A 15,751-nucleotide genomic window follows, 5' to 3' on the forward strand; every position below is an offset into this window, starting at 1 on the left:
GAAAGAAGTGATGGTTTATTCCATAATTTTCTTTATGTTGAAGATATTCCTGGTTGAATATCCATTTATCTGCAACCAGTGAGATCACCTGAACTTGAGGATGCTTTGAAAAATACGAAAAAATATAGCTACGATGAAAGAAAGGTTGAGATAGCTAGGAGACATCCTGCGGCTGAAGGATTACATATTGTCAAATACTTTCCTTTTCGGCGAACCGTTTAGGGCTATACGGAAAGCAGGTCGTTCTCGGTTGGGGTGGGAGGATGTCGTAAGAAAAGACTTAAGGGAAATTGGAACTTCCGCGGAGAATGTAAAGATGGAGGCTTTAAATAGATTGGTATATAGGAGGAGGCCTCGGAGGCTTAGTGCTGCGGTGAGTTGTCAGTACCAGTAGTAGTATAGTTAAGGGAATTCCGACTTATAAAACTTTGAAATTTACCAGCGCATCGACCTAAAAACCTATCGGTCAAAAATTTATCTGAAAGCTATTAAACTGTATATATATGTCCATCGAGTTTCAAGCGGATCCAGGTTTTTTTTTTATCTTTGATTATTTCTTTGATCGTTTGATCCAGTGCTTAGAGCATGTGCTTCTTAAAATCCATCACCCAGATCCCCTACTCTCAAAGTCCTTGCTCCACAATATGCAAGCCAATCGAAGAAAACAAAACCTGCCAATGGTTCTGTTGAAAAGTTGACGGTGGAGATGGTGGTAATGAAGGAGCACCGTGCCTACAATTATGCAGGTTGAAAATCCCTATAAAACTTCTAATCCAACAAGGCATATGTTCTAATCCAACATTAACAAAATATATATTTTGCTAAAACTTAGCAGTGGGGTGAGATGTAGGAGGGACCAATTAACCATCTAGGTTCTCTAAAGAAACAAACTGAAAACTGATGCATGATTCCGATTCAGGAAATGCGTCACTGTCTATTCTGGTTCTCCAATCATACCTAGTGATAATCTTTCCGTGAATTCTTGTTCAAACAAGGCTCCACCTGCTTACCTTACTAGGGTGGTGTTAGAGGGACCACAGGCTAAGTATAATTCATCAATCACACAGATTCGATATAACTAAATGGTTTTGGTCCAAACAACGTGCAGTACACCTATCCTTCTGCTGAAGAGGTGGTGGTATGGGGTAGGAGTTGATGGGGGAGGGGGTTGGTAGGGCTAATTTACCACTTTGAATCTCAAAGTCTAAAAATTTAAAATCCTTGCATATTTACAGTTCAAACTAGAAGCAACATTTCCACTTGTTGATACATACTGGATCAGTACTCAAATTGGGTTTAAAACGTTTTCGCAATGACTTAGGACTTCAACCATTTTCACATCGAGTGTTCAAAATTCTGCTGCTAAGACTTAGGTCATTTATATGGCGAACGTAGGGTTAGTTCATTTTCACAACAGATCTGCACTTGCAATATTTTTTGTCAAGCCAGAACTCAACTGAACCTTGTGTCGTATCACCAAAATTTCATGAACAGAACTAAGCTGGTTTTACCACTGAGTCCATAGCTTGTTTGGCAATAAAATTTAAATCCTTGCATAATTCCAGTTTAAAGATTACTTTACCATACAGAAGATAATGGCAAAAATAGATCAAGCTTCAAGTGAAACTTACAATATCCAAGTATTTTGTTCTCAGTGTTGAATATGCTTATCTTCGAGCCACGGGCTCTTAGAAAAAGCAAAAATTATGTGCTAGATTCAGTTAAGGTGTTGAGAACATAACGTGATATTGTATTTGAATAAGCAGAAGATCCATTTGGAAATATATACAGAAGAGTAACTAGGTTATAGCAAAAAGAAAAATCAAACTTGAACAATAAGCTCATTCTAGCGCTACCAGAATCATTCACGTTGTTTATTACCAGTTTATAACAAACACAGAAGAGATTCGCGGTTCTAAATTAGGATATACCTATAGCTGAGTTATTTAGACAGATATTTTTCAGGCAGAAATCATAAAAGCAGCTACAGGGATTAATCTTACCTCAAGGGCGTCTTGATTTTGTTCCATTAATTCGCCTTTCTTTTTTGTCTCTGCTTTTTTAGCAACTCCAGATATTACCATGACCCCAGGCCCTTTTTTGTCGTTGCCGTGGACTTGTCTCTTCAATCTACGGGCCTCAGTTTGAACGTCCATCATATAGGCGTCAAGAGGATCTAGAAGAAAACGATCTGTACAACCATCTCGAATAACAAGTTGAATAGAATTATTTTTGACACTTTTGTCTAAAAGAAAACTCCCTAAAACAAGGAATTACAGAAAAAGAGCTATCAACCAAACGTTAAGTACTTCTGATAGCCAAATTTACTATGTCTAAAAATAAGATGTATTTGTGAATATTCTTCAATTTCATACACATAAGGAAACATATAAAAACAGTCTTGCATGTTTTCCCCTCAAAAGGTAGTCAAATCCAGACCAAAGTTGATATGAAGTATAAGCTAGTATCCTGGCATTGGGATATCCAGACGAATCTAAAGTCGTAGGGAGCAGAGATCCCTAAATTATTTTCTTCATGACATCTAACAGAAGTGGTTGTCAGATCTCAGCTAAACCTAGTTGAAGTAAAAACCAATATTAAAATTCAACTCCCTCAAGTTCCATTAATGACCCGACCACTTGGGGGGGGGGGGGTCCTTAAATACAAAATCGAGCAGAAGTTGTAATCGGATCATAATTAAGCTTTTTAGTATATAAGAGCAAGATGGAGCTTGGGTTGTCCAAACGAATTCTATTCTCTTTAAGGAAGGGGAAGGGGGTTACCTAAGTCTTCTTACTGGAACATCAGAAAGATGGTCGAGTCAAAACCAAACTTTTTTATTGTGTAAGTGCTAATGGCATACCTTATAATATATGCTATGCCTTTTAAAGACCTTATCTGACAATACCTTTGTGGGAAAGAGGATGGGAAGATCTCCCTGGGTTTTTGCGACCGGAACATCTATCAGAATGGGTTATCGGATCTCAACACACAAGATGCCGAAGGTAGAAGTAAGTGTCCCAGCAATGGCTTTTGAGAGTTGGTGCTCTTTCTGGACTTTAAAGGAGAAGAGAGTCCTTAAATTCTCATAATTACATGACCCACATAAACATATTGTTCTATTTCATCCGAACTTAGCACGAAGTCAGATATAAGTGTTCTAGTTGGGCTTTAGGAAAGTCTACCTAAACTGACTCGTTTACCCATATTCTTGTAAATAGAACGTACATTTGAAGGGATTACAATATCTTAAATGAATCTGGTGGGAAGTCAGAATTAATTTCCGAAGTATATCATTTTGGTATCAAGACATAATTCAGATTCTGTAGTAGAGGAAAGAGGAATTGTCCCTAAATGCATGTAGTCAGAATGATAACAATACGACTTTGTTAAATCTCAACCAAACTAAGTCGGATGCATAAAAAAAAGGTCTGCTCTTACTGCCTTTTTGAAGTCAGAAAAGGATTGAACCTCTGTGTGGGGGGTGGGGGTGATTCTAATCTGTCGTCGTCAAGAAATCTTTTAGAGAGGATTATCTGAACCAAACTCAGAGGGGAATAAGAGTAATTGTCCTGATTGTGCCTTTCGGGAGTTTGAACCCGTTTCAACATCTCTAGGGGATTGAACATAGGGCCCCACGATCATTCCCATTGCAACATCTACTAGAGAGGGATGCCAAATACCAGTCAACCATGGTGGTAAGTAATATTCACTGTTCTAGTTGTGTTTCTTGGGGCCTGGACGCAACCTTACTTCTGTAAAATGGGTATAAAGAATTGGTTGTTACATGTCAAACAAATTTGGCCGAAAGTCAGAGTATGCTAATTGGAAATCTATACCTGATCCAACATTCGTGGGGGAAGAAGGGGGCGTTTACTATATGGGATCTAACAAAATATCAGACGTAAATAAAAACAATGAAAAGTAAGAACTGCCATCTGATTTGCGCCTTTTCAGGTCCAGATCTCTTGGGATAACAGATGAGGGATAAAAAAGGATTTAAAGACCTCCAGAACCATTGCTGGCACATAGGTTGTCGAATGGATGTTTCAGTTAATTTCGTATAAGATGGACATTTCTCAGAAGGGGATGTCAAAAAAAAAATAGCAGAAAGGAAAAGGTATTTTTTATGCTGCCTCTTTCGTTCTCAAATTTTAGAAAATCTGCCCAAAACAAAGATTAAAACCTTTACTTAGTTTACGAATTTCATCAGCGTTCTCAAATTTTTGTAAATCTGACCAAACAAAGATTAAAACCTTTACTTAGTTTACCAATTTCATCAGCGTTCTCAAATTTTAGTAAATCTGCCAGACAAAGATTAAAACCTTTATTTAGATTACCAATTTCATCAATGTTTCAAATTTTAGTAAATCTGCCCAAACATAGATTAAAACCTTTACTTAGCTTACAAATTTAATCAGCGTTCTTAAAATTTTAGTAAATCTACCCAAACAAAAACTAAAACCTTTATTTAGCTTACCAATTTCATCAGCGTTCTCAAATTTTAGTAAATCTACCCAAAACAAAGATTAAAGCCTGTCACAAGGATTCCAGTTCCAAATTCTTCAATGTATCCTAGTTCTGAAACTAATGAACAAACAAAACAGGAAAGAACTATAATGCACAGCTATACCCCAAAACAGGTTAAGCTTCAAAACTAAGTCACTAATTGATAGGGTCTTTCTCTCTATTTAAATATACCAAGTCAATTAGATCTTTTCTAAATTTACTTAGAAAACTAGGCCGTTTTCGCCTGACTACCAGGAGGAAGAGACCATAGTAAGATTTCTCCTATGTTTAACTAGGGACAGAAAATTAGACTAACCCGATGGAGGGACCACACCTCCCGAACCATCAGGACCATCCAGTCTTAATAAACTCGACCTAGTTCATAGGATATATATATATACATATACTAGCTGTTGGGGTGGCGCTTCGCGCCACCCCAACACCTAGTTGGTGGGGGCGCTTCGCGCCCCCCCGCGCGCGTAAGTCGTTACGCGCCATAATAGTTACGCGCCATTGTAGTTGTGTCCCTATGTCCCACCTGTGAATATTTTGTTTTTCTCCTTTATTTTTTTCCTTTTTTTTCTTTTTTAGCTTATTTAGATTTTTAGATTTTTTAGTTTTTTTATTAGTTTTTAGTTTTTTTTTCTTTTTAGTTTTTTTGTCCCGGTCGTCATTTATATCCCCCTGTTTCCCCCGGTGTCCCCGTTGTAGTTGTGTCCCTGTGTCCCGGTCGTCATTTATATTCCCTGTGTCCCGGTCGTCATTTGTATCCCGGTGTACCGGTCTGTATATACATTCGTTTTTTAGTTTTGTTTTTCTCCTTTATTTTTTTCCTTTTTTTTTCTTTTTTAGTTTATTTAGATTTTTAGATTTTTTAGTTTTTTTATTAGTTTTTAGTTTTTTTTTTCTTTTTAGTTTTTTTGTAGTTTTTACCTTCTTTTTAGTTTTGTTAATTTTTTTTTTTACTTATGTCCTGGTCGTCATTTATACTCCCTGTGTCCCGGTGCTTTGTTGATTGCTAATCGAACATTCCTTTTGTCCTGGTCGCTTTCTCTTTGAGTGTCGTCATTTATTTTTTTCTTTTTTAGTTCTTTTAGTTTTTACCTTTTTTAGTTTTTTTTAGTTTTTTAGATGAAAATTTTTTTTAGTTTTTTCCTTTTTTTCTTTTTAGTTTTTTATTGGTTTTTACCTTTATGTTAGCTTATTTTTCAGTTTTTTCCTTTTTTTTTAGTTTTTTTTATTTTTTATTTTTTTTAGTTTTTTACCTTTTTTTAGTTTTTTTAGTTTTTTTAGTTTTTTTTTAGTTTTTTAGCTTTTTTACTTTTTTTATTAGTTTTTAGTTTTTTTGTAGTTTTTGCCTTTTTTTTAGTTTTTTCAGTTTTTTTTTTAGTTTTTTATTGGTTTTTACCTTTATTTTAGCTTATTTTTCAGTTTTTTTCCTTTTTTTTAGTTTTTTTTAGTTTTTAGTTTTTTTAGTTTTTTACCTTTTTTTAGTTTTTTTAGTTTTTTAGCTTTTTTAGCTTTTTTATTTTTTTTATTAGTTTTTAGTTTTTTTTGTAGTTTTTGCCTTTTCTTTAGTTTTTTTAGTTTTTTAGCTTTTTTATTAGTTTTTAGTTTTTTTGTAGTTTTTGCCTTTTTTTAGTTTTTTTAGTTTTTTAGCTTTTTTATTTTTTTTATTAGTTTTTAGTTTTTTTTGTAGTTTTTGCCTTTTTTTAGTTTTTTCAGTTTTGACGTCACCTGATCCAGTTTTTTCAGGTGACGTCACCTGATCCACGATCCACAGATCCACAGTTTTTTTTTTAGTTTTTTATTGGTTTTTACCTTTATTTTAGCTTATTTTTCAGTTTTTTCCTTTTTTTTAGTTTTTTTTTATTTTTTATTTTTTTTAGTTTTTTACCTTTTTTTAGTTTTTTTAGTTTTTTTAGTTTTTTAGCTTTTTTACTTTTTTTATTAGTTTTTAGTTTTTTTTTGTAGTTTTTGCCTTTTTTTAGTTTTTTCAGTTTTTTTTTTAGTTTTTTATTGGTTTTTACCTTTATTTTAGCTTATTTTTCAGTTTTTTCCTTTTTTTTTAGTTTTTTTTAGTTTTTAGTTTTTTTCGTTTTTTACCTTTTTTTAGTTTTTTTAGTTTTTTAGCTTTTTTATTTTTTTTATTAGTTTTTAGTTTTTTTTGTAGTTTTTGCCTTTTTTTAGTTTTTTTAGTTTTTTAGCTTTTTTATTAGTTTTTAGTTTTTTTTGTAGTTTTTGCCTTTTTTTAGTTTTTTTAGTTTTTTAGCTTTTTTATTTTTTTTATTAGTTTTTAGTTTTTTTTTGTAGTTTTTGCCTTTTTTTAGTTTTTTCAGTTTTGACGTCACCTGATCCAGTTTTTTCAGGTGACGTCACCTGACCCATCCACAGACAGACAACTTATTTTTATATATATAGAAGATATATCTATATATATAAAAATAAGTTGTCTGTCTGTGGATGTGTGGATCAGGTGACGTCACCTGAAAAAACTGGATCAGGTGACGTCAAAACTGAAAAAACTAAAAAAAGGCAAAAACTATAAAAAAAACTAAAAACTAATAAAAAAAATAAAAAAGCTAAAAAACTAAAAAAACTAAAAAAAGGCAAAAACTACAAAAAAAACTAAAAACTAATAAAAAAGCTAAAAAACTAAAAAAACTAAAAAAAGGCAAAAACTACAAAAAAAAACTAAAAACTAATAAAAAAAATAAAAAAGCTAAAAAACTAAAAAAACTAAAAAAACTAAAAAAAGGTAAAAAACTAAAAAAACTAAAAACTAAAAAAAAACTAAAAAAAAAGGAAAAAACTGAAAAATAAGCTAAAATAAAGGTAAAAACCAATAAAAAACTAAAAAAAAACTGAAAAAACTAAAAAAAGGCAAAAACTACAAAAAAAACTAAAAACTAATAAAAAAAGTAAAAAAGCTAAAAAACTAAAAAAACTAAAAAAACTAAAAAAACTAAAAAAAGGTAAAAAACAAAAAAAATAAAAAATAAAAAAAAAACTAAAAAAAAGGAAAAAACTGAAAAATAAGCTAAAATAAAGGTAAAAACCAATAAAAAACTAAAAAGAAAAAAAGGAAAAAACTGAAAAAAATTTTCATCTAAAAAACTAAAAAAAACTAAAAAAGGTAAAAACTAAAAGAACTAAAAAAGAAAAAAAATAAAAAAGCTAAAAAACTAAAAAAACTAAAAAAAGGTAAAAAACTAAAAAAACTAAAAACTAAAAAAAACTAAAAAAAAGGAAAAAACTGAAAAATAAGCTAAAATAAAGGTAAAAACCAATAAAAAACTAAAAAAAAACTGAAAAAACTAAAAAAAGGCAAAAACTACAAAAAAACTAAAAACTAATAAAAAAAAGTAAAAAACTAAAAAACTAAAAAACTAAAAAAACTAAAAAAAGGTAAAAAACTAAAAAAAATAAAAAATAAAAAAAAAAACTAAAAAAAAAGGAAAAAACTGAAAAATAAGCTAACATAAAGGTAAAAACCAATAAAAAACTAAAAAAAAAAAAAGGAAAAAACTAAAAAAAATTTTCATCTAAAAAACTAAAAAAAAATAAAAAAGGTAAAAACTAAAAGAACTAAAAAAGAAAAAAAATAAATGACGACACTCTCACCGGGACACAGGGAGTAAAAATGACGACCAGGACATAAGTAAAAAAAAAAATTAACAAAACTAAAAAGAAGGTAAAAACTACAAAAAAACTAAAAAGAAAAAAAAACTAAAAACTAATAAAAAAACTAAAAAATCTAAAAAAAAGAAAAAAAAACTAAAAACTAATAAAAAAACTAAAAAATCTAAAAATCTAAATAAACTAAAAAAGAAAAAAAAGGAAAAAAATAAAGGAGAAAAACAAAACTAAAAAACGAATGTATATACAGACCGGTACACCGGGATACAAATGACGACCGGGACACAGGGAATATAAATGACGACCGGGACACAGGGACACAACTACAACGGGGACACCGGGGGAAACAGGGGGATATAAATGACGACCGGGACAAAAAAACTAAAAAGAAAAAAAAACTAAAAACTAATAAAAAAACTAAAAAATCTAAAAATCTAAATAAGCTAAAAAAGAAAAAAAAAGGAAAAAAATAAAGGAGAAAAACAAAACTAAAAAACGAATGTATATACAGACCGGGACACCGGGATACAAATGACGACCGGGACACAGGGAATATAAATGACGACCGGGACACAGGGACACAACTACAACGGGGACACCGGGGGAAACAGGGGGATGTAAATGACGACCGGGACACCGGGACAGGGAATGGTCGATTAGCAATCACCATCAACAAAGCTCAAGGGCAATCATTAGAATCATGAGGTATAGATCTGAATACAGATTGTTTTCTCATGGACCATTATATGTTGCATGTTCAAGAGTCGGTAAACCTGACAATCTATTTATATGCAAAGACAATGGGACAGCAAAGAATGTTGTATATTCGCAAGTTTTACGTAGTTAAAACCATATATATATATATATATATATATATATATATAAATATATATATATATATATATATATATATATATATATATATATATATATATATATATATATATATATCTATCTATATTCACAGGTGGGACATAGGGACACAACTACAATGGCGCGTAACTATTATGGCGCGTAACGACTTACGCGCGCGGGGGGGCTTGGGGGGGGCGCGAAGCGCCCCCACCAACTAGGTGTTGGGGTGGCGCGAAGCGCCACCCCAACAGCTAGTATATATATATATATATATATATATATATATATATATATATATATATATATATATATATATATATATATATATATATATATATAACATTTAATCATATTCATTGTGTTTGGTTATAAAATAAATTAATTAATCAATTATAATTTGATTTTTTTTTAACTTCAAGAACGTTGTAGTGCTTTTTTAGAATGAGATTTAAATCTACTCAAACAAAGATTAAAACCTTTACTTATCTTACCAATTTCATCCGCGTTCTCAGACTTAATAGCCGTAGTTTCATCCTCCTCTTCTTCATCATCTTCCAATGACCACTTTTTACTGGGAAGTTTCAGTCCCTCTAGAATACAGAAACAAAAGTGTTTATCTTTCCCTACAAAAATGACATCTAAAACAAAAATAAGTTTCAGCGTTCAGGTAAACATTGTAAATGCATAAATATAAATATAAAGTAAGAAAAAGTTGTAAATTATGTACAAACAAATGTTTCATCCAGACAAGCGACATTAAATTTCAGTTTTCGAATTACGCAATAAAAGAGCATTACTTCATTTTATATTGTCAAATTTCCGGCTTCCCAGACATAAAACCACATCGTTCCTTTCTGTTTATAATATGAAAAAAACTTCGTTTTCTTAAAGAGTTAAAGAGGCTGCGTCTCAAAGTCGAACCTTAAAACGTACAGGAATTAGGAGAGGCAGTAGGGGGGCTGCCGCCCCCCAAACCACCACCCGCTTTTAAAGACTCTTTTGTACAGGTTTTTTGTTGTGGGGGGACTTCATTGTTACTAATTACTAGTTTCGGCGCAATGGTTCTCCTGTCCTCTTGTGTTTAACATTTTTCGAAGTTATTCCATTATTCATTCATTTCAATTTTTTGTTCATTAAAAGAGGGCCTTTCCGAAGCCAAGAGCGGGGGGTTAGGGGGCGGCAGCCCCCCACAACAAAAAACCTGTACAAAAGAGTCTTTAAAAGCGGGTGGTTTGGGGGGCGGCAGCCCCCCTACTGCCTCTCCTAATTCCTGTACGTTTTAAGGTTCGACTTTGAGACGCAGCCTCTTTAACTCTTTAAGAAAACGAAGTTTTTTTCATATTATTTCTGTACGTTTTTCTACAACCCATGGTGGATGTAATTTAATAATTCCTGTACTCCTCGTACAGGAATTAGGACTGCCTCTCCTAATTCCTGTACGTTTTAAGGTTCGACTTTGGGACGCAGCCTCTTTAACTCTTTAAGAAAACGAGGTTTTTTTCATATTTTGTGAAAAAAAAACCGCCCGATAGGGGACTTGTACCCTTGACCCGAGAATTAAAAGTCCCACGCTCTACCGACTGAGCTAACCACCTGCATGCGTGTAAATATAACTTTTAGATAACTTTTAAAAATTTCAAATTAACATGGGCTCTTATGGAGAAATGGGTTAATAAAGTGGCTAATGCGTGGTTTCTGGAAAACAGGGAAGGAGTTATCGGATCGAGCTGAAATTTCGCGGATAAGCTCCTGGGCCGTAGGGGACCTTAACTTGTGAATTTCAGCCCGATCGGACAACGTTAAAGGGGGGGGGTCGAAACTTTCGGGGGGTTAAGATTTTCCTACGAAACTTTCAAGGAAACTTACTCGGAGAATTCCGTCTCGAATGAGTCTTCGTACACCCAGATCCGATGTCGGCTGTGACCTGTAGGCGTGGCAGAAAAAAAAAGAATATGAAAATTAAGTGGCTATGCGTGGTTTCTGGAAAACAGGGAAGGAGTTATCGGATCGAGCTGAAATTTCGCGGATAAGCTCCTGGGCCCTAGGGGACCTTAACTTGTCAATTTCAGCCCGATCGGACAACGTTAAAGGGGGGCTGGGGTTGGTGGGTCGAAACTTTCAGCCAGATTTTCCCCATGAAGGAAAAGTCGGAGGGGGATGAAATTTGGCAGGTTTCTTAGTTGGAGCTCGGGCTATGAAATGCATCCCTCCCCATCCCTCTGCGACTACTGGAACCGAAGATCGCTTAACATTGTCGTGGTTCGCCTCTTTATAGAGGCATGAGTGTGCCTCCTTGACGAGTATATTTTCCAAATATACAAGATGACGTTTTTTTATCCATAATTATATGTTGGTTTCATGTCAAACACGTGCCAAAAAATCATTTTGAGCGTTTACAGAATAAAGATGTACCTTTTCAGTTATAATCAAAATGAAATGAAACTGTCATAACAGGAGGACCTTTAAGACGGCGAAAAGTTGATTTCTTTGTATAGCGTTTCTTCTACTGTTTAGTCTACTTTTTTTTCTTTTTTCTATTTATAAAGACTCCCAGAGATGAAGCGGAAATAAATTTTCATTTCATTTTAATTGCATATCCAGAATATAGATGGCGTATAATATGTTGGCGAAAGCACATTGATCACATCGGGATTTTTCGCGAGATCGTTTATGGTATGTTCAAAAAAAAAGGCGAAAATGATATCCAATCCTGTAAAACGGTTGCTTGACCAGAAATAATAGTTTTATTTTCTTATTTTTTTCAAGTAGAGAAAAGCTTAGTTGACCATTTTAAGTTATGTTTTTCATTCACGTATATTACTTCTTTTTTTTAAAGAAAGTTAAATTAAAAAAAAAAACAGAAACATGATTGTCTTTTGTAACATACCCGAGGGTATTAAACCCATAACCGTAGTAGAAAATAAAACTGCTTAAATGGCATGTCCCATTCTGATGTCAAATGTACCACAATTACAGTGAGCACTGTTTTTACATGATCCTTACACCAAGCTGAGGTAGTCTTTTCTAAATCGTCTTAAAACTACGGCACAAAAAGCAAACAATGTTTCTTATTTTGAAAAAAGTTAGACATAACATTTGTCCTCTTTTTCCTCAAATTCCGCGCAATGAGCAGCAATAGATTTGAGTCAGAGCTATCTTTAGATTGCAGAATTGCATTACAGCGCAAGCTTTGTCAGCAAATGAATATTTTTCTTAATCAAATAGTTTGATCGTAGCACAAAAGCGATTCGATCCAATCATAACCAAAATTATGGGAAAGAATTTATTGATGACAATTAATACATCAAGAGAACGGACATTCATGCTGATTCCAAATATATTTATATATATATATATAATTTAGTAAGTTTAATGTTACCTATTAGAAGCTAAGAGGCTGGAAAATGTGCCTAATTATAAAAAAAAGGGGGAAAACACCCCTGAGAGTCCAGCGATCTTAATAAAAATCATACCATCAGATACAGCATATTAGAAAACACTACTGTAGAGGTTTCAGGCTCCTATCAACAAAAAAGTCGATTTTTATATTTTGACAGAAAAAAAAATCATAGATACGTCTTTATTTATTCATTTTTTTTCAGAGCTAGTCGTATCGAACCAATTGCTATAGTAGATCAGAAGAGGGCTCATTCAAACAGAAATTAAAAGTTCTAGTGCATTTTTCAAGTTATCAAAAAGATTGGAGGACAACTAGCCCATATTCAAGCCCCCCCCCCCCCCCCCCCCGAAGACATCTGATCAAAATTTTGAGAGCCATTTGGTTCATCGTAGTTAGAATGTCCAACAACTATGCCTCCGGCGATATCACGACCCTCACAGTCCCTGGGTAAAAGGCTGTAAGTTACACAATTTTCCCATTAAATAAATATAGTATTTGTTGTTCGGACATGTAAAGAAATTATTGGAGGGGGGTCTCAGGTGGTAGAGGGGATTTCTGTGGTGGGGGGTGTTTCTACAGGAATAATTTTCTATGGGAAGGATATTTTTCACCGGGCAGGAAATCTTCCGGGTAAACTTTTTTCACACCCACAAGGGTGTGGGATGTCCAACATGATATGCAAAACAATCAGAATAAATAAAAACTTTTTTTTAATGAAAGAAAAGTATAATTTCCCAGTGTAATTTTTCAGGGTGAATTCAGCAAGGAAGGAATTGTCAGAGGAGTTTTTCGACAGGGACACATTTACATGTGAGAAATTTTCCATAGGCAAATTTCTCATGGGAGGAAATTTTCACCCCCCCCCCCCCCCCCATGGAGGGGAGGGGGTTTCCCGATGTGATTTTTAAAATAATCCAAATTAAATAAACAATTTAATTTTTTCAGCTCAAACAAAGGAGCAACATTAAAATTTAAAACGAACAGAGAATATTCCCCACATAATAGGGGCTGCCCATTCCTTATCCTACCTGAACCTACATGAGGCCTGGGAATCAAAGCGCAGAGAAGACCACCATGGATAATGAAATAAAAATTCAGAGGACATCGACTCCACGGAGGAAAAAAATAAGATAAGGAAGTTATAGTTCAAGAGAGCAGTAAAAAAATTTCACTGGACTGTTTAAGTAACTTTTGTGGAGTCAAATGATTTTCATCTCTAAAGGTACTCGACATTCATATGAGTGGCAAGAAAACAAGTCACTCACCTGTTAACGCTCCTTTTTCAACTTCCTTTTTAAATGCTTCTGCTTCTTTTTTCTTTCTTTCGGCTCGCCACTTCTCGATCCTCTCTTTTCTTTTACGCATCTCCGTTTCTAGTCTTTCTTGCTCAGCGTCCTAGAGTTATAATCATGTGTTCAAATTTAAAGTAAGATAGAAATAAAAATTGCACGAGCATTTATCAACTTGTAAAATAACTAATGCTATTCTATTGTTGAGTCTGAATAAATATGGCTTCTGGGGTAGAACTGATTCTCTTAGGCATTTAAGTAGAATAAATTATTCTTTTTATAGAGGGCTGGGAGTTATTTTGCATTTATAAGAACCTTGTCCAAAAACCTAAAACGGTAATTTTGAGACTACTAGAATAAGTTACCAGATTTCTACACACAAAATTACTGTTGCCTTTTCAAAACCCTAGACCAATTTGACCCCTTTACGCGTTTTTTATGCGAGAATATCCCAAGAAACAAATTTTATATATATGTATATATATATATATATATATATATATATATGTATATATATATATATATATATATATATATATATATATATATATATATATATATTTAGTAGTATTTTTTTTTAGTAGTATGAATTTATTAACCAAAGGAAATAACACAGACAAAATCGATCTGTAGCACACCAAAAACATTGCTTGCGAGGTTGTGTTACTAACAAAAAAGAACAAAAAATAGAAGAGAAAAAAAACAAAAAAAAAACAATGTGTTAATCTAAAATGAGCAGAAAGGTGAAACCGTGTACCGAGAAAAAAAATTACATAAATAATTCATACACAATCAAACAACATAATATCATGATCCCGAAGCAAAAAAAAGAAAACAAAAGAAAAACAAAAAAACAATGAACAATTATTTCCAATATTAAATCAATCAATCTCAATCTATTTCAAAGGTATACCTACCAAGAAACCCCAGACGCAGCACGGCTTTAAATTGATTAATGGGCAATTCTTTGATACTTGGAACAAGCTTATTCCATAGCTTAGCCCCTCTATAAATAATTGAAAAAGCAGTCCTACTTGAAACTAGGCGAGGAACCTCAATATCTCCACTTGTTCGAGTTCTGTAATCATGGATATTAGATCTATCCCGAAAAATTCCAGTAAAACATTCTGGAACGCACCCATAATGGTACTTATACACAAAAACCAGTGTATAAAAATCACGCAATCCGGTTGCAGGCATTATATTTATCATACTGTACATTGACCTGACCAAATCCCGGTTCGCTATTCCACAAAGTAATCTAATGACATTATTCTGCAGTACGCGGATTGGGCGAAGTATTGAGGGGAATGTCCCAAGCCATACAGACGAGCAATACAAAATATACGGATGAATCAGAGAAAAATATAATAACCGTATAACACTTGAAGGAAATAAATGTTTTAATTTACGGATAATCCCTAAATTCCGCGATAATATTCTACTTATAGCTTTTACATGGCACTTAAATGATAAAATTTCGTCAATAATAATCCCAAGGTACTTAACAGAATTTGACCGCTTAACAATCCCCTTCGGAGTAGCTATTTCCGTAATCCAAGGATAATAATTTGGGGACCGTGAAAAGATAACAAAATTTGACTTATTTATATTTAGGTCAAGCCAGTTTATCTTCAACCAAAGACATGTCATAGTCATTGCTGCATTAATTGTTGAGGTAAGTTGTTGTTCAGTTGAAGCAACACACATCAATGTCGCATCATCAGCAAATAAGGGTGTAGTGATCCTGGTTCCCGAAGGTGCAGGATCCACTATATCCCCTATCCTAGAAGTAGCTGCCACAGCATTTGGCAGATCATTGATAGAAATCAAAAGAGAGTAGGTCCTAACACAGAACCCTGGGGGATACCAAATTTAACAAGACTCTTACTTGAAGAAAATCCATTAATGTGAACATAATGCTCTCTGTTTTGGAGATAATCGCAAAGCTAAAGTAGCCCCTCTTAGTCCATAAAATTCACATTTTCGAAGTAGTAATTGGTGGTCAACAGTGTCAAATGCCTTAACCAAATCAAGAAACAGACCAGCTACTCTAAGC

The 15,751-nt window shown here is 33.3% G+C and overlaps 1 protein-coding gene across 1 annotated transcript in view; it reads right to left on the minus strand.

Moving 5' to 3' along the window:
* LOC136036250 (probable ATP-dependent RNA helicase DDX46) overlaps positions 1-15,751 on the minus strand; it is a 139,247-nt gene that overhangs the window by 104,327 nt on the left and 19,169 nt on the right. Inside the window, exons 4-6 of the mRNA XM_065718367.1 lie at positions 13,669-13,798; positions 9,495-9,593; positions 2,004-2,176 (exon numbers count right to left, since the gene is read on the minus strand). Coding sequence (XP_065574439.1) covers positions 2,004-2,176; positions 9,495-9,593; positions 13,669-13,798 — 402 coding nt within the window. The remainder of the gene's footprint in view (positions 1-2,003; positions 2,177-9,494; positions 9,594-13,668; positions 13,799-15,751) is intronic.

This window comes from Artemia franciscana, chromosome 15 (genome assembly GCF_032884065.1).
Source record: "Artemia franciscana chromosome 15, ASM3288406v1, whole genome shotgun sequence".
Classification (NCBI taxonomy): domain Eukaryota; kingdom Metazoa; phylum Arthropoda; class Branchiopoda; order Anostraca; family Artemiidae; genus Artemia; species Artemia franciscana.